At 37.1% G+C, this 19,782-nt stretch overlaps 1 protein-coding gene across 1 annotated transcript in view; it reads left to right on the top strand.

Moving 5' to 3' along the window:
* Positions 1 to 16,167, top strand: part of KCNH6 (potassium voltage-gated channel subfamily H member 6) — a gene marked incomplete at its 5' end in the record, with an annotated part of 131,285 nt that extends 115,118 nt beyond the window's left edge. The window contains 6 exons of the mRNA XM_081344614.1: positions 3,363 to 3,556; positions 4,357 to 4,456; positions 5,740 to 6,003; positions 11,911 to 12,091; positions 12,991 to 13,180; positions 15,694 to 16,167. Coding sequence (XP_081200740.1) covers positions 3,363 to 3,556; positions 4,357 to 4,456; positions 5,740 to 6,003; positions 11,911 to 12,091; positions 12,991 to 13,180; positions 15,694 to 15,978 — 1,214 coding nt within the window. The 3' untranslated portion in view covers positions 15,979 to 16,167. The remainder of the gene's footprint in view (positions 1 to 3,362; positions 3,557 to 4,356; positions 4,457 to 5,739; positions 6,004 to 11,910; positions 12,092 to 12,990; positions 13,181 to 15,693) is intronic.
* Positions 16,168 to 19,782: the final 3,615 nt, after the last annotated feature.

Genomic DNA, 19,782 nt, shown 5'->3' with positions numbered 1-19,782 from the left:
GTGTGTGTGTGTACATGTGTAGCTATAAATATACACATAGGTAAACATATAGATATATATATAGATTATAGATACATAAATAAAAATTACTTATACATTCAAAATAAGAAAGAAAAGAATCAGTGTATCAGTTATTTCATTATACCTGGCAAAAGGCTAATCACTCACAAGAAATGGCAGCAGTGCTTATTATTATTTTGGTTTCATCTTCTCTAATGACAAAGTGTTTCACTAAATAATTGTAAAAAATAGTACAAAGGGGCAGTATTGAAGGCTGAAATTGCCAGAAATATATATTAACTATGAATGAGTTTAAATCTTCAAAGCCGAATGAATTCCACTCTGGAATACTGAAATGTTAGGGTTAGGTCTGGCTGCATCATTAATAGTTGCTGAGGAATCCTGAAGAAGTGTCACTTGATGGAGGGCATATGTTACCCTTACCTTCAAAAAGGAGAAAAGGAAGATGGGGAAACCACAAACCAGAAAGTTTAACATGATTATGTGGAAGATACTAAAGCAGTTAATACAGAGATTGATCTGTAAGAAGCTGTGAACAATGTAGAAGTAGTCCTCATTTAGCGTCTGCCTTGTTTAGTAACAAAGTGATTTGTTGCTAAAAAGTAACTTTATGACCAATCCTTACATATACATCTTTGCAGGTCTTTAAAGCCATGGAAAACTGAAATAAGCTCATAAACATAATTGTGGTTTCCCTTAATGACTGCTTCTCTTAATAACTGCGCTGCTGATCCCAATTGCGGTAAATAAACAAGGTCTACTTGTAGTCATTACCTAGCAGCCTTATTCTGTCAAAAGCTAGTTTGGTATAGTTGTTAAAAGCAACAGGCTAAAATTTGGGGGACTATGCGCTCAAGTCCTACCTTAGGCATGAAGCTAGCACAGTGATCTTAGACCAGTTAGTTAGCCCTTCCAAAAAAAAAATCCCGCTTTTTAAAACACTAGCAACAAAACTACAGGAACTTGTCCAGGCAATCACCATGACCTTGACTTGAAGGCACCAAAAAAAGAGAAAGAAACCAATCATTATTGAATTTGTCAATAAAGTCTTTTAGACTGACCTTATTGCAATTCATTTTTTGTTTGGTAAGTTGCTTAATACAGTGGCGTAGCGTGGGTTGTCAGCACCCGGGGCAATTTGCGCCCCCTAACCCGGTGACGTCATGGCACCGCCGAAAAGACGCGCCCCGCAGCGGCGTAGACTTTCCAAGAAGTGTCGCGCGCATGCGGGATGCTTCCGGGTCCCTCTCGAGGGCGGCTGGGCGGGGCTCCGACCTGCAAGAGCCGCTGCATTCAAGCTCGCACGTGAGCCCCGCTAAATAAAGCCACGCATGCGCACGAAGCTAGGCCAGCCGGCCGGCGGGTCCGTCTTCGCTCGGCCAAGCCTGCCGGGGCGCCTGCGGGGCGCTTGCGGTTGGCCTGAGCCTGGGTGGAGAGTTGGGCGCTTCTATTTATTTTATTCAGTTTATGTGGCCGCCCATCTCACCTGCCGGACTCGTTTCGCTTTGCAAGAAAGAGCAGCTCGAGAGCGGAGCCAAGCCGACAGTGCAGCCCTTGGTGCTCCCTGAGCAGCTCAGTGCGAGCGCGCCCCCCCAGATGTTGCGCCCGGTGCGGCCTGCCCCCCTGCACCCCCCACGCTACGCCACTGGCTTAATACATTCTGAATGTGCTATAGCTACAATATTTTGATTTCAGCAAAAAATACAAGATACCCCATGACATCCACTTTAGTGAGCTAGTTGTACAGTACTGTATGGCTAGTAAACATATGGCTGACTCACAAATTGTACTCAAAGAATACTCATCAAGTTTCTTATCAAACTGGAAAGAAGCAATCAGTAGAATGCCTCAAGAGTTGGCCTTCTATTCTTTAATAGTTTTATAAATGGCTTGGATGAATTGGGAATGTTTATCACATTTGCAAATGAGATGAAATGGAATGGGATAGCTTATACCCTAAAATGGTTGAGAGTAGATAGAGAATCATAAGAGAATGTCTTTTTTGCACTCTTTTCCAAGCAGTACTACAATTTGATGCAAAAGTGGTAAATCAAAAGAAGCTCAATTGTTCCAGAGCCTTACATGATACCTAGATGTTCTTTTGGTTTTAAAAACTCTACATTAGCTTTTAAAGGAATGGCGGATATAAGAGTTCTATGGAAAAAGCTGTCTCTCTGATCTGATAGTCATTTTAAGGAGAAAATTACAATTGAGGAAAGGAATAAAAGAAAATAAGATGAGCTGAGACTGTTGTTTCAAGACGGCTGGACTGGTATAGAGAATGCAAACAGCAGCCTGCAGCCAGTGTTTTGCAAGCAACATTTTTAAAAATGTTATTTAAGGCAAGGAGAAATATTTTAATGCAAAAAATAAGTTTAGGCTTCCCATTAATAGAGGTTCTTTCTTGAAAGATAGGTAACAATATAAATATATATTTGTTTAATAAATAAATAAGATTTTAAATATTCTTTGAGATCAGTTTTTTTCTTATTTATTATATAAAATGAAATCTTTTCATTTTATAAAGTTAAAACATTCTATCATTGTTTATTAGATCTGTAATTTAAAATTCAATTATTAAAACTGGTATATTTATTTCTTGCCAAACCCTAATGAAATTATTTTTATTCAGAGTAAACCACATACATTTATTTTATTATTTTAGGGTGAAGACTATATCATAAAATCTGCTGTTGAATAAAATTGATTAAAAGTGATTTTGATAGACTAAATGAATGGTCTAAACATGGCAGAATCACTTTTAACTGGTTCAAATGTAATGTTCTTCACTTAGAAAACAAAAATCGAATGCAATAATTGGAAGGGAATATGATACTATTCTTCAAATCACCAAATGCAGAACTATGGATTTCAGCTACAGAAGGGCAGATTCTACATTAATATTGGGAGGGGGACATCCCAGCAGTTTGACAGTAGAACTATTCACCCATCATGGTGGTAGGCTAAACAAACAATTGTCAGAGATAGTTATATTTGGATTTCTGCAGTGAGCAAAGGAGTGGATGACAGCAATCTAAATAAGTGCTTTCCTATCTTTAATAAATAGACTATGGGATACCTGAAAAATAAGTAGTTTATATTCATTTTAAAAAAACCTAATGAATAGTTCTAATCTGAATGGATTGCCATCATAATGTGAGCTGTCAGAGGTGCAAATGAAAAGCAGTCATTTTTATTTGTACAATTTCCTAACATACTTCCACTATAGTGTCTCAGTAGATATCAAGGACCAGTCAAAGGAGTGACTAAACAATTGGTTCTAGTTCCAGACAGCAGCAGCAAAATGACTGTACTTTAATAGGAGTTCATCTCTTGTTTAGGGAAGAGTGACATCTTTGGAGAGCCTATCAGTCTGTATGCCAGACCTGGAAAATCCAATGCAGATGTACGAGCCTTGACTTATTGTGACTTGCATAAGATCCACCGGGAAGATCTCCTGAAAGTCCTGGACATGTACCCATCCTTCTCAGATAATTTTTGGAGCAATCTAGAGATAACATTCAATTTAAGAGATGTGAGTATCTAATATGGAAAGATGGAAAAGATTAGAGAGAAGCATTTTTAAAAGGTTAACCAAGACCACACCCATATTAACTCCTTGTACCTAAATCAGGGGTGTCAAACTCAATTTCATCGAGGGCCGCATCAGCATTGCGGTTGCCCTCAGGGGGCCGGGTGGGTATGGCCAGGGTGGGCATGGCCTACTGGGTGGGCGTGGCTAAAGTGCGTATGGCCTACTGGGTGGGCGTGGCCAGCTCTACATCCTTCGCATCAAGGGTGCCTATGGGGGCCTGGGCAGGAGTGGGACAGATCTGAGGGTCTCTGGCAGGAGGAGGGTCTCTGGGCCAGGGCCAAGGCAGTGGGGGCCGTTCCCTCACTGTTTCCAGGATGGCTTCGCGGGCCGCATGAAACCACTTTGCGGGCCGCATCCGGCCCCCGGGCCTTGTGTTTGACATGTCTGATCTAAATTAACCTAAAAAAGGAGTTTTGTATTAAAAAAATAACTATAGTTTGTCCTTTTTTGGCACGAAACTAGGTCACATTAACCTAACTAGCAGACCTTTAGATACATAAAATCACTTCTTTTACGATATTCTACAATGTTACTTGGCTAATCAAAGCCCAAGCAATTTTAATGCATTTATGCATAATATTGGCAATACTTTATGGTTATGTTCTCTTGAAAACATGAATATTTAAATATTTTTTACCTATTTGACTGCTATTAGGATAATTATAAGAGTTTGGATTTCTCTGGCTGCTCAGAACTACTTTTTCCACTATATTTTATATCTTGCCCTGTTTTTCCTTCAGGCAGACAGTATTCCTCGCTCTTTCCTCAGTGAAGACTACACATGCAACTATCACCAAACACGTCATCATAAACATTCCCCCTGCCAAGCTAACAAAATTGGTGAGTTAACCTCTTGGGAACTGTACTACTGTAGATTCTGGCATTAAGATTAGAAGGAATGTAAGAAGTCTTGCTGCTGCCACCTTGTGGTTATGTCTAAAATAGTATTTTTCAATCTGGACCTTCCAAATGTATTAAATTACAGTTCTCCCAGACAATGCAACCTCCGGGCAAAGGAACTATAGCAGTGATGGTGAACCTTTTAGAGATTGAGTGCCCAAAAACTGCCCCCGCCCCTCTCCACCCCCCACCCGCCCACAGGGCCACCCACTACCTCCATGGCTTGCAGCAAATCGCCCAGGCAGCCCAGTAGTGCCATGGCAGTCACACCCTTTGCCTGTGCCCTGCAGCATCATCTGCACGTGACAGGGCGCAAGGGTGGAGTCTTGTCCCCGCTGCCTGGGTGCCATGTCCTTGGCTGCACTGCTCAGCGTGGGCCACGCTCGGGGGTTACTATACTCCAGGGGGGCTGCAGGTGAGAAGGGGGCTGTGGGGGGAGGTGAGGCTGGGGCAATGGCATGCATGCCCACAGACAGGGCTCTGAGTGTCACCTCTGGCATGCATGTCATAGGTTCGCCACCAGTGAACTATAGTACAATAACATCTCGAGAATCAGGCTTTATACTGTAAGTATATTAAGACAAATCTGTCACTTCAGCCACTTACCCAGATTTATCATCTGTAATTTATCAGGTGTAATTTGGAATGTAAAAATAGCTTCCTAGTGTGCATCTTAATTGCACTCTGGATTAAAGAAGAAAAACATTATGTAAGGCTTTGGCTTTGAATTCAGTTTTATGTGAATTATAAACTTTAGGTCTCCACCTGTAAAACATGGTTTATTTCACTGCATCATTCTGACGATTTTAAATAAGATGTCTAAGACCACAAGAAAAAAATCAATTCTTTCATTTAATTGTTGATAAATGCAATATTTCAATATATTTGGATATAATATTTTCCTATTATTCTTCCCTATACAGAAATACTATATACCCTCTCTGCTTATATCTGGCTTAAAGATTCCAGAAAGACTATATTATTCCAGTTTTTATAAAATTAACCTGCACAAAGTAAATGTATTTTTGTTGCTCTATATATTGAATGTGAAACAGTAGTCAACATATTTTATATTTCTCGTCACTATGCAGGATATTAACATGTCCAGATGTTTTTATGGCCTAATTGTGGCCATTGTATTTGTAGAAGTTTGAGACATTCTATCAGTATTTAATCATGTCTCAGAATCAGAAACTTATCTGCATTCTTTATACCTACTACAGATTCAGATAGCATGGGTGCAGGCAACTCAGACTTGGAGCAATGTCATGGATACTCTGAATTTACACCACTGCAGCATCCTGACATGCACAGCACAACATCCTGCTCCCAAATGAGTGAAGAGGAAGCCAAGATGCCCAATCCCATCAAAATTGATCCTTTCACAGATACTGAAAACAATGATTTTGTCCCGACTGTGGTAAACCTGGTCACTGATGGCACCACGGCTAACCAACTGGTAACTGATGAAAATCTAGCCTATGCAGGTATGGGTAGCTATTGCTCATATAGGGTATAGAAATGAGATAATCTGCTTGACTTGAGGTTTATGATTAACTAGTAGGGCTGGTTCAAGAATCTTAGACACTTTCACTTTGTGTGTGTGTGTGTGTGTGTGTGTGTGTGTGTGTGTGTGTGTGTGTGTGTGTGAGAGAGAGAGAGAGAGAGAGAGAGAGAGAGAGAGAGAGAGAGAGAGAGAGAGAGAGAGAGAGAGACAGCAGTGGCGTAGCGTGGGTTGTCAGCACCCGGGGCAAGGCAAGTAATTTGCGCCCCCTAACTGCACCGCACGCCTGGCACCCCCCCTCCACAGTGGGCGGCGACCCGGCGGCTCGGATCGGATTCGCACAGCCAGCACTGCAGTGAGAGAGAGTGAGCGAGCCAGGCAGGGGCAGAGAGCTGCGAGTGCGAGCGCCCCCCCAGATGTTGCGCCCGGTGCAGCCGGCCCCCCCTGCACCCCCCATGCTACGCCACTGAGAGACAGACAGACAGACAGACAGACAGAGACCCACTAAATAAGTTTCAAAGTTTTTCAGGGTGCAGAATGTCACCTGACAAGTGCTATACCTTAGGTTCTAAGAGAAAAAAACCCCTCTACAATGGATTTAAACCCCTTTTTCTTTAGTTTAGATAGGACAGGACAGGAAGAGGATTTCATGAAAATTTCAGGCCACATAGTTACGTATTTTAGGATTCAATAACAATCTTGAAAATCAACAGAAGTTCTTCTCTATCCCTACACTAAACAGAATCAAGGTGGACTGATTTTGAATGCTTTCTCCTTTTCTAGGACTGACTTCACTTTTATTTTCTCTTAACAGCTATTGCAGACTTTTACCAAGATTATCAACCTGCTTCCTCTACACCTATGGAAAGGTTTTTTTCCCCCCTTCTTCCTTTATAGAAAAGAAAACAAATTCCTGATCCACACGAGACTATGTTTTGTTTTGTTTTTAAAAAAAGTACCTTCTATTCCAGGAATTAAGACTTAGCCTATTGCAGACAGGAATCTCCCTCCCCAAATTCCTCATTGAGAGGGTTTTTCCCCACTCTTAATCCCATTGATTCTATCCAACTTTTATAGTTCTGTTAAATCCAGTTTGAAAACCCCCACAACAGATTTCTAGACATTGAGCAAAAGAAGGGAATATCCTCTCTTTATGCTCTGTCTGGCAAGCATAGCCTTAAAACCAAGCCTTGTCTGGCTTTTCAATATCTAACAAGTTTTCTCTTCCTGAGTAGCATTTTTCTGCAATGCAGTATTTCTTTAATAATTACTAACTTACCCTAATAAGTGCCAACCTAATAACTGTTAACAAGTTCAACTCTTTGACCTAAAATTAGTCCTTTGTATTAGTATAATTAATTGTAGGAGCAGAATACTTTGTTGATTAATCATTTTACCATATCAGACCATGAGCATCAGTCACAGTAAAATATAACAAAATGAGATAAGACAGAGTGAAATGTAATAAAATAGGCTACAGTGAGATCAAATAGACTAAAATATAGTAGGTAACATAGGATAAAGATAAAAGAGTAAGATAAAATAGCACAAAGTAAAGTAGGATGCAAAGATAGATGACAAAATGAATCCTAAAGTTCAGAAACAGTGTGTGTTTAAGTGAAGTCATCACCTTTACATATGATTCCCACTGTGTTCTATAAAACATATTCTTTATTGGACAGCTCTGACTATAATTTAACAGTTCTAGTGACTACATTTATATTTGTGCCTTGAAAAAAATAAGGTAATATTTTGAAACCCATTTACGGTTCTGTTTGTAAGACTTGAATCATTGCTGAGGCGCATAATTGATAACTGAATAGGACATGTCCAATGTCTACTATTTTTAATGTTCCACAAATACACATTCTCTCAAAATATGGCACTTAACTTCACTATTTGATCATAGAATCTAGCAGCTTGAATCTTTCTCTGATAAGGGCTATCTATGATATTGAGTCAAATCCATTGCCAAATATTTATCTCTTTGGAAGGTCATTTTATTTTTGGCCAGGTATTTCAACAACTTGATGTTTGCAAGTGACTCGATATTAGTTTAGCTGTTAACATCCAAATCTCTTTGTTTGAATATTGTCTTTACCTGATGGCAGATTGAGGACAGGCATTGTGTTGAAAGGCCAGGGTGTGAGATGATTTAGAGAAACTGATTGATTCATGTGGTAGGTTCTGTTCTTTAAGGCACATTTTTGGTACTCTGTCAGGTTCCACTGAGAGAACCATACATTAATAATTAAAAACTTTGATTACTGTTATAGATGAACAGGTGCCTCTTTCTACTCTTACCACTGCTACTGTTGTATTCCTATCGGTCCGTAGAATAGTTCTTAAAAAGTGCACCTGATTTTGTTCAAGTAAGGGTGCCTTTGCTAGGCCCCACAGATCTATACCATTTGTTAACATTGAAACAATTTTTGCTTTGTGGATCTTTAAAATAGGAAGCATTTTAGAGCTTGTGGTTGTCATTTGAACTGGTTGGCTAACACTGTATCCACCCCGTAATATAAGAATTTTTTATAGGCTCCCCATCAGATTGCCAGTTGCATTTGGGCTATCCTTCCCTCAAAAGCACCACCTTTGATTTAATCTTATTTAGAAGCACTAAATAGGCACTAAATTTCCTCATTAATCTTCTTAGGCCTACTTGGGAAAATGCCATCAGAACCATGTTATCTGCATCCAACAGAATGTTGATGTATCTGTTAAAGATCCTTGGCACGTGAACATTAATAGAATGGAGAAATTCCAAGATATTATTAATAAAAAGGTTAAACTGCATCTGGGCCAAGCTGCATTCCTTGTTTAACACCTTTGGAAGTGGGCCTTAAGTTGTTTAGTATCCTTCTATGCTACTGCCGAAATTGATGAGACCTTAATTATGCACTGAAAATTTTTGTCTTGTAACTGTCTCTATGACATTCATGTCTCTAATCTTTATGATGGAAAAAGTACTTTCATATTGTTGAAGGAAAAGTCTTCATCATGATTCAGTCCAAGCTGAGAATAAACAACATGACGACTGCTTAGAAAGAAGGTTGCAGTTTATTGAAGAGGAGAGCCAGACAGGAAGATGGCTCTGGGGGGGGAAAAGTACATGTAGGGAGTGGGTTTTTATACCCTTTGGGGCTTTTGTTTGGAGTTGTTTCCTGTTCCTGTTTGAGGCTTTGTATTTCCTGTGTCATGTATTCTGACCTGAGTATGGGTGTGCCCTTCTGGTATTCTGATGGTGGTGGGCTAATCCTATTATGTCCCAAGGGTCATATCCTGCTTCCCTGGGGCTGGGGATGATGACTCTAAGATTTTTGGTATTGATTCTAGGGATCTTTCTTCCTAATCCCAGTTTCCTGACTCCAGTCTTTCTGACAAAATTATCTGCATTTCTACAGAGCTGGTTTCTGCTTGGGGGAGGGAGACTTGGGGCTATTAAGAAAAACTGGGCATGCTTTTCTGCCTCTTTAAGATCCTTTGAGGAAATATATTTTTCTGCCCTTTTAATATTTCCTTCTCTGGGGGGCCAACTTCCCACAATATACATGTATTTACATATACACAAGCTATGTCCCTTTGGGGGGGGGAGTCTTTCACTGTAATTTTTGTTGTAAATGCCAAAAGTTAAACAGTTAGTTTAACTCCTCTCCCCATCATCATTTGTCCTTCTTTTTCTTTCTTTTCAGGTATCTGGTAATCCTAAATGTACCACCAAAACAGGGTTGGGCAGTTCTTATATAGATTAAAATCAAGGAAATGGAAGACAAAAGATATGCCCATTGGCCTCACTCTCAAACTCACTGCTCCTTTCCCTTCAATATCATATATGTGCTTATCAAGATATCTAAAAAGAATACAGATCAAAGTACCAGTATTGATCTTTTAAATATCTTCTCAAGAGGGGACCAGGATATTTTCCTCTTCAGACAAGGCTGTCAATGAGGCACAAACCCGTTTTAGCAGCATTAAGGAAATTTGCAGCTCTTATGATATAGCAAAAGCCATAATATTTTGTTTCATATTCCAGAAGTGGAAGAAGACTAGCATAAATTTCCTCCCTATAGCATATTGATACAAGTCTCTACATCTTTTCGTACAGTATATAATTTTTAAATCAATAGGACCATGCAAACTGAGGAGAGGAAAATGTAGAAATAATGACAAGAGGAAATATTCTAATAAAATTTAGAGAAGAAGAGATTGAGTGATTAACACCAATCAAGGATAGGATACAACAACTTATACTACTTGATTAGAAAGAGACACTTAACAAACATTTTAAGAATTGTAAATAGGAATTATTTTAAACAAAGTATACTTGTGGTCAAACAAGCATCAACCTTAGCTGAGCTTTTTCTGAGATGCTAATCTTTTCAGTGATAGGAGAAAGATCCAGTAATGTTTCTGATACATTAGGGAAAAAAAGCTGGAACATTCTAGGATGGAGGAACAAAAAGGAAGAAAATATGAAGGTAAACTTGTCCTTTTCCAAAACTCAAGATGATCACAAAAAGAATTTTAAAATATTTTTCTTACTATAATATTAGCATAAAAGTGATAACATATAACAGACAAAATTAGGAATATAAATATAATATTCCTAAAAAATAGGAATATGACTTTTCTGTAACAGTTCTGACCTCACATTTGTAGAATGGTTTCTTAAAAATGCTCACTTACTGCCCATGTGGCTCCAGATTTAAATAAACCAACAAACAAATCTACACACACATATGCACACACACTTTATCTGTCTAGATTTGCATGTCTGTACATGCACACAGTTTTTTTTAGTTTATCTGTCCTTCTGTGTGGCCTATAGATGTTCTAATTCATTACTTTTCAATATGGCCAGGTTATACTTTTAACAGTAGAATATATGTGCAAAACCCTTCAATAACAAGAGGAAGAAATTTGGAGACAGAGTACTGTCTTCTCTAATGGTAGAATAGAGGAAACCCAAGCTTTCAGCATGTCTTTGGTGCATATATTTGGTATTGTCTTTTTTACAGCCTTCCCTGATATTTAGATACTGCTGACTATATTTACATTCATCTGGCTATAGTGCAAAAGTAAACATGCTGAAAGTGGTACCCACTGCACAAAACCTCTGTAATTTTTTTTAGAAGACAAGCAAACCTTATAGGTTTTGCCAAAATAAAAACAAATTTAAACAGGCCTTCTATTGATTTTTTGAATCAACTCTAATTATTGTAATTCATTTATCATTGTTAGTTTTAGTGTTTTATGCTGTTAGTATAAACTGATTTATACTAACTGGTTTAATTAGTTTTATCATGTTTCTTTTTTAAAAAAATAGATGTTTCATTTTATTAAACAGCTTTTTAAAATGAAAAATGATATACAGTAGTGATGCCACAAATATATATTGAAACAAAATCATATCCTTTTAATTACTTGCTAATTTATTAAATTTGTTTGCCACCCATCTCGGGTGCAAGGTGACCCTTACAATATTAAAAGCAATAAAACTATAAAATATGTATTCTAAGGTAACAATAAAAATACAACATAATTAAAAGGCGGGGTGGGATGCATGGGAGGTGGGATCTGCAATTGGTCCAGTGTGATAGCTGCTGCTTGCTGTTTAGGGCCTCAAGCCAACTGGCAGCCAGGTTTTCAGGTCTTATGGAAGGTCAGGAGGGTGGGAGCAGATCTCATCCCAGAGGGCAAGATGTTCTAAAGGGCAGGAGCCACAACAGAGAAACCTCTTCTTCTGGACCCCACCAACTGGAATTCTTTGACCAACAAGGTCCACAGCTACCTCCTCTGTTGACACAGATGGGATGGGCCAATCCCATTGGATAACTTGGACCCAGGCCATGCAATTTTACATAGATAACCTTTTTCTTTCAACTTCCAGCAACATCATTGGATGTTTCCAACCTATTCACATTCTGGGAGAAAAAAAAGCCCAGTCTCTTGTCGGAGCCTTTCCAGCACATCTCCTTGGTACATAGCCCATTGGGCATGCCTCTAAACTCTGAGGATGGATCACGGCAGATTGAAACAAAGCTGGAATGCCTGCAGGCACAGCTTAGCAGGTAAATTCAGTCACTCAGAGATATGAAAATAAGAATGTTCCAGTTCTAATAGCTTTGGAATTCCACAAACCATTCCAAATTTCTGAAAGTAATTGGCGATGGATGAGCCTGTCCAGCAGCTTCATACAGATGTTGAATAGGAGAGGAGAGAGCACTGAACTCTGTAGCATCATCTCTCATGCCTATTCTGAATTAAATAATACTGCGAATGTTTTATCATGGTGTCTGGAGGCTGTGAAGGACTGGATGGGAACAAGAAGTTTCAGTTAAATCCTGACAAGACCGAGTGAGTTTGAGGCCTGCTGGTTCTAAGACTATACAAGTAGTCCTCATCTTATGACCACAATTGGGACAGGAATCTTGGTTGTTAAGTGATGTGATAATTAAGTTTTTGGAAGCTGAAAATAAAGCTCAGTTTTTAAGGGAAGAGTGTTGATGTCGCACACTATAAGAGGAGCGCTATGTTAGCCTATGTATAGCAAAAATTAGAAAGTCTGATAGCATATTTTCCAACCAACACATTTTATTAAAAGGCATGTTTTCAAAAGAAATGGAATGGAATGGAATGGAATGGAATGGAATGGAATGGAATGGAATAGAATAGAATAGAATAGAATAGAATAGAATAGAATAGAATAGAATAGAATAGAATAGAATAGAATAGAATAGAATAGAATAGAATAGAATAGAATAATAGAATAGAATCAAAAACATCCAACTTTTAATTAGATTATTAGTTCAAAAAGATGTTACCAGATTTCTCATTTTTACTGTTGTCCAGTTCGCTGTTTGGAAGAGTTCTATATTAACTCTGTACTAACGCTGCTCTTAAATAAATCTTCTGTACTGCCTGAGAAATCAAAATGCTTCAGGGGAAAATACTATGTTCTTTCATATAGACTAGAATCCAGGATATCTTCCGACATTAATCTCATTCTGCAGCTGCTACAGCGCCAGCTGTCTCAAGTGCCACCTGCGTATAGCTCCATCTCGCCTTCCTCCCGTAATTTATCTCTGTACAGCATGAACCTAAGGAATACAGAACCCGATCCACCCCTGGGAGAAGAGGAATTGACTCCCCTAAAAGAGGTAAGATGAAGGCATTCAGTTTCTTGGCTTTCTAAAATACGATTTTTTTTTAATTTTGAAACAATGCATAAAAAGTAAAGAAGCAAGAAAAAAGAGAAAAAGAAAGAGTCATACAAAAAATAACTGAAAAGCGCAAACAAAAAAAGACAAAGGAAAGAACTTTTTTGGATACAGATTTAAATAAAAAAAATCCAACTCTTATTCTATAATTAATTATAGTCTTACTATTCTTTAATCCCATGTAATTCTAATAATCAAATCCCAAAATCATACTTACCGTACATATCTCTTAGTTTCTTGCAAAAAGTCCAAAAGTAGTTTCTTTAACAACTCATCACTCTCTTAAAATACAGCCAGATACTTCATTCCATAATTCTCTCCATTTTCTATAAATTGTCTGTAAACTTCAGTTCTCTGCATTAATCAGCAAAGATCCAGTAAAAATAGCAAAATACCTAATAGCATGAATAGATGTCCCTTTTCTATTTAGTGTATGTTCCCCTTCATCCTTCTCTTAACAATTAAACATTAGAAAAAAGAAATTTAAAACTATTAAATATTACCAAAAATAAAAGTTTTAGATATCAAAAACTAATCCATTACTCCATTAAATATTTCCAAAAAAGCACTAGCCAATCTAGATAACTATACAACATTATCAGAAATAAGAACTCATTATTTAACCATAATCAGATAACTCACTTTTACTTTGTTTTTTTACTTTTTTCCTCCCAATCATCCTGAAGTCCCATAAATAAAATTCTGGGTCCTGTTTTCTTCTAGTATCTTTTCTTATTTTGTCAAAATTCTTATCGCCTTTGAAGTCCATTTGTAATTTCAATAAGCAAGTAACTCCAATAAATCTCTTACATTTGAGCTTGAAAGAGTAATCCACAATGTATTTTTCAATTTTTTGAATAATCATTCTATAGTATTTGTAAATCTAGTGAATCCATCTCAGTTGTCTCCAGAGAGATTTGTTTGTCTTTAGTAGTAATTTCTGACTCCAGTAAGGAATTAAAAAAATTCAAGCACTTCACAGGCTCCTAAATCAAACATTTTCTTTAAAATAGACATTTTGTTTTCTGGAAATCAATTTTTAAGGTTTTGTTTTACAACTGAAATATAAACAAGACAGCTGTCCCACAAAAGAGATTCTTCCTATTCAATCTTTTAAAAAGAAAGGCTACTTTTTCCCATTTAAATCTTTTAATTTCTTTAGTTCTCAACTTTTTATGAGGCAAGCAAAACCAATAAACTTCTCAGATGTTTCTAGATATTATAATTCCAGAAATTACAAATATCACTAAACAGAAAAAGTCATCTGTATCTCTTCTATCTTTAACTGAAGAAGAAATTCTAATCCAAAAAGTGTATAAGAAATGAGGAAAATTGGTTCTAGTGTCCATAAATTTAGGCCGCATCCACAGCTGTGAACTAGATGAAAGACCCCCCTCAACTCACCAACCATGTGGGAAAATATCCATTTCTGACTCATGAGGAACAAAAATCCAAACAAATGGGTTGATTTTTGTTTTCCTCCTTTAAATCCAGAGAAAGAAAAAGCCCCCAACAACAACAACAACCCCGCCCTTCCATAACTGGGAGCAAAACAAGCTGTGATGTAGTCTCCAGGGATAATTAAACTACCATTTTCCCCCACTGGAAGCAGGAACCTGAATTATTCATTTTCAGTGAAGCAGATAAGAACTTTGTTGCTACAAAAGTCTGTTCTGAGTCATGGTCAATTAACAAAAGTGGGGGGAAAGGATGGGGAGAACAAAGGTATATTCTGTAGGAAGAAAACTATTTTGCATCAAGTATATTATATCTTTTCCCCTTTGCTGTATTTTAGCACTTGTTTGTTCAATGCAGGGAACCATAGTACAGCCAATTTTCAGGGAGATGTGCCCAATATTGCAACCTTCTTTTTAGCAAAATAGAAGAGGACATTTGTGTTGTAGTTCTGAAAATATGTTTAACTCTAAAGTAGTTAAGAACTAGCTGAGGCTTTTACAGTTTGCCTATAATCGTAGCCACAAAAGTTTAAGATTTCAGAATTATTTGATATTTAAAATAGTAGCATTAACTCCCTCCACTACAAGGTCTATCATTTTTTACTTTGAGTTTTCTTTAAATTGCACATCTAGAAAGGTATAGTCATATGTTTTTTGATTGTATGCAAATAAATAATATGACGTCAGTTCTTCCAAGTCTTCACTTCAAATTCATAGTGTGCAAATGGGGAGATGAAAAATGGACATAAAAATTGAACAATTTTACCACCAAATTTCACTTCACAATCTGAAGTTGCTCTATTGGCAAGACCTACATGTAGCCCATAGACCAAGGGTAGCTCATCTCTCTTTAATTTTATTACCGTAATGCTTCTCTAACTATATTTCTATAATTATGATAGATTCTTAAAACTGACTTTTCATGTTATTGTTAAGATTCTGTGTTACCATAAATACATTATTGGAAATATGATTTTATTTTTCTTTCCTGACTAGATTCCAAATTACTGTGAAATTGGAAAAAAACCAGTAAAATCTAGGAATTTGTTGTCAAGTGGTTTACACCTGTCACTGGCTTTAAATGATACTGTAGCAATCAATTCTCAGCAAGAGCTTTATCCACAGATTCTGTCAAAACAAGAGCCTCACTGGAGAATACCTAATAACCAGAAACGTTTCCAAGGATCTCGTTTCCATTCTCTCCCTGAACACCTTGAGGCAACATCTGAGCATTTGGACATTCGGAGACATCTCTCTGACCCACTCCTTCCTATAATTTAGGGTTCCAAGTGCACAGAAAGCCAAGTGAAGAGGAGTTGAATTGAGAAATCATTTAGTGGGTTTACTGCTTACACTTAGAGGACATTTCCAGCGTAGTGTAACTATGTTCTGTTCTCTGAAAAAAGGGCAGTTTAAAAGAGAATTGACTTTGTTGATTTCTAAAATAAAACAAGACAGAGAAGTTGAACATCTTCCCCCCCCACCCGTTCCAAGAACAAGGACACAAACACACAAACCAAGGACTTCCTTGGTTATATAGCTGTTGTGTTTATACATCTGCAAATGCTCATTCTGGTTAGGGGGCACTTAAGCAGAAAAGTACAGAACAAGATGTAAGACCAATCAGCATGCAGGGTGTGGGGTGCACATTTCTGCAAAACACAATTGGTATTTGGGAAGTGTGTGCATTGGCCTGTCTATAGCCATCTGTAATCTACTCTTACTCATCATCCACTTCACACTGTAGATATGTGGTGACACTATGTGCAGTTGCGGGCAACTTTAAATCAAGGGTAACTCGCACTCTGCACACATTAACAGCAGGTCCTATGAATGCTGAAAGTTTTATCTATCAGTATTAGTAGACACCTAATAATGGTGAAAATAATAAAGTAATGGTAAATGTGGTCTGAAGGAGAGATTGCTAAGAACTTCATAAAATATCACTGGATTAGAGTGTACCAAGAATTTATATTTCTTTTATTAATAGTTACAATTAATATCTTAGGATTTTATTACTTATGCGTGACCCTAGGAAGGATGATATATTTTTTGTATATAACGATTTGTCCCAAAAATAAAGTGAGATTATAAGATCTATTTTTTTGTAGTAAGGATGTAAATAGAAGGAAGAAGACCATTCAATGAAAGTATAAAATATGCAGTATAGTCCTTTGTAGAACTGTGAACTGCATTTCTGATTGAGCCTGTTTTTGTTACAGTCCTTCTTAGTCTCTCTTTTTAATTCTATGACATTCTCCCCTTCAATAAATTAAGCTATACACTCTGGTCTATAGTTCCAGTTCAATATGTATTTGTTAAAAAAGAGAGTCAAATTTAGTTAAACTAATCATCAGATGAGGCAGAGGACCACACTGGCAGACGATGTAAATTTGTTGTATAGTAGTGTCAGATCTTAAGTATCCTATAATAAACACTGTTGAGCCTAGTCTCATAGAGAAATATTTTCCCACATTCTATAAAGTGGAAGCATTGTTTCTTTCCCAAGGCTCAGAAAAGAGCTGGGAGAAATAATACACAAACACACACACACACACACACACACACATATATATATATACAGTATATACATACACATATATATATATACAGTATATACATACATATATATACATATTCATATATATATATATATATATATATATATATATATATATATATATATATGTATGTATGTATGTATGTATGTATGTATGTATGTATGTATGTAACTTTTTTTGGCTTGCTAACAAAGAATAAAGGGAGACTGATATGATCATTTCAAACATATTTGTTCTCATCAGTCAGCCATACCCTTCTGAGATTCGAACCTGGGCCAACTGCGTCTTAAGCAGTTGTTTTAACCCCTAGGCCACAGGCTCTCTCTCTTTCTTTGTTAGCTGAGAAGCAAGGGGGATATGTGTTAAATGTTTGTTAAGCATTCAGAATACACTTGCTTAGTCCCAGACATGGGACAAATCTTATTTCCTGTTTCAGCCGAGCCCAAGGCCATCTACAGGCAGTAGCCACAGCAGTGGCAGCTCATATTTGTGTAACGTTTTTTGGCTTGCTAACAAAGAATAAAGGGAGACCGATATGATCATTTCAAACTTATGGCCTAGGGGTTAAAACAACTGCTTAAGACGCAGTCGGCCCAGGTTCAAATCTCAGAAGGGTATGGCTGACTGATGAGAACAAATAAGTTTGAAATGATCATATCGGTCTCCCTTTATTCTTTGTTAGCAAGCCAAAAAAAGTTACACAAATATGAGCTGCCACTGCTGTGGGTACTGCCTGTAGATGACCTTGGGCTCGGCTGAAACAGGAAATAAGATTTGTCCCGTGTCTGGGGCTAAGCAAGTGTATTCTGAATGCTTAACAAACATTTAACACATATATATATATATCACACTTTGTACACATTTGCCTAATATAAGCACAATTTTAAAATATCCTCTAAGAAGAAAAACAAATCAGAGTACACTTTTTGTATAAGTGTGTCATCTTATTTTATGATGGTTTGTGACTTTATGTGACAGCACTGCACAAATAATTATTGTACCCAAATCCTCCTCCTCTTCCTCTCCACTAAATTCTTCAGTGGTGTGAGGTCACATCCCCAGAATAACATATTAAATCCTCATCTTAAGTAGTGAGTGGGAGGGAAATGTAAGCATTTGCCGCCCCCAAGATATTAGTTACTTTGCTAATAAAGATTATTTGACACCTGCTGTGTCCTGCTGAATACCTCTCTTTAAGATGGAACGTGATGTGTACTTATTTAAAAGAATTGGTTGAAGAAGAAGAATGAAAGCAAAACATCCATGGTATATGCCTTGCTAACAGTTTGAAGCCTCAAAACATTTCTCTTACACCCTGTACTTCTGAACAATAGAATATCAGTTGTTTAATCAATGAACAATCTATTGCCATGAATGTCCAAAATGACAATTATCCTATTTTCTTAAAACAAAAAAGAAATATTGGACAATAAACCAAATATCTGGTTACAGTTGATGGTGTGATGGTTCTGAGAACGTTAAAAGTGACAAATGCTTATGGAAGACAATAGAGAATTCTAGAAAGTAATTCTCATAATGATTTCACATGATTATGTGACTTGTAAACCTCTGCTAAAGGTGAAGGAAAGAAAAAAACTACAGAAAAAAGAAAGGTTTTCTTCCTGCACTGTAACATGGATGAGATTTTTTTGTTGTTATTGATAATTAAATAAACATTAAATATTGCCGTGCAAATGCATTCTATATAAAAGAATGGAAACATAAATTCTCCAATATATTATCCCATATTGCAGATTGAGATTACAAATGAAGTCCTTATTGTAATGAGTGGAAGGAAGGTTGATGTTGACATTGTGTGAATAAAAGATACACAAAGTAGCTCTTTTTAACAACAGAATTTGAAACAGCAGGGTGAGAGATGAACAGTTAAACAATCCTATAATCTACTTTTCATGTTCTATGAACATATAAATCTTCTGAAAAATATTGAAACTTCACAATAAAGAATTTCAGTCATTCAATTTCTTGAATTTATTTAGCATTATTATATTATCTATAAACTGCCAGCATCTCAATTGTTTACATCCATTAAAACAAAATAACCATAAGACAAAAGTTTATAGAATGTAGCATTAAATAATAAATGAAATCAATGCTATATCTGCCAGTAGAGCAGCAGACTATTAACCTCTAAAGTACTTCCAAATTAGAATTAATTTAATGGACTGCCTAAATTATAGCATTATAGTAGTAAACAATACTTCTTGGGGGAGAAGATAAGGTGGCAGCTCCACTAGATGTACCAGACCAGGAGATCAACTGCACCAAAAGTCTGAAACTACTTGTATTAGTAGTTAATAACTACACTGAGTTGGGATAATAACTACAATAATAGAATCTTGCAAGTCTGATTGTGCTGGTTCTTTTCTTCCTTGTTATGGTACAGTGAATTAAGCTAGATGAATCTGCCCAAACTACTTCCAAATGTTATCTCACTGTTGTGGACTTTAAAAATGTTCAACTCCTTTTGTCCAGACAGTGTCTCCTGCGTATCTCATTCAAG

Source organism: Vipera berus (genome assembly GCF_964194415.1).
Source record: "Vipera berus genome assembly, chromosome: Z".
Taxonomy (NCBI): domain Eukaryota; kingdom Metazoa; phylum Chordata; class Lepidosauria; order Squamata; family Viperidae; genus Vipera; species Vipera berus.
This window is presented reverse-complemented; position numbering and strand designations above follow the sequence as displayed.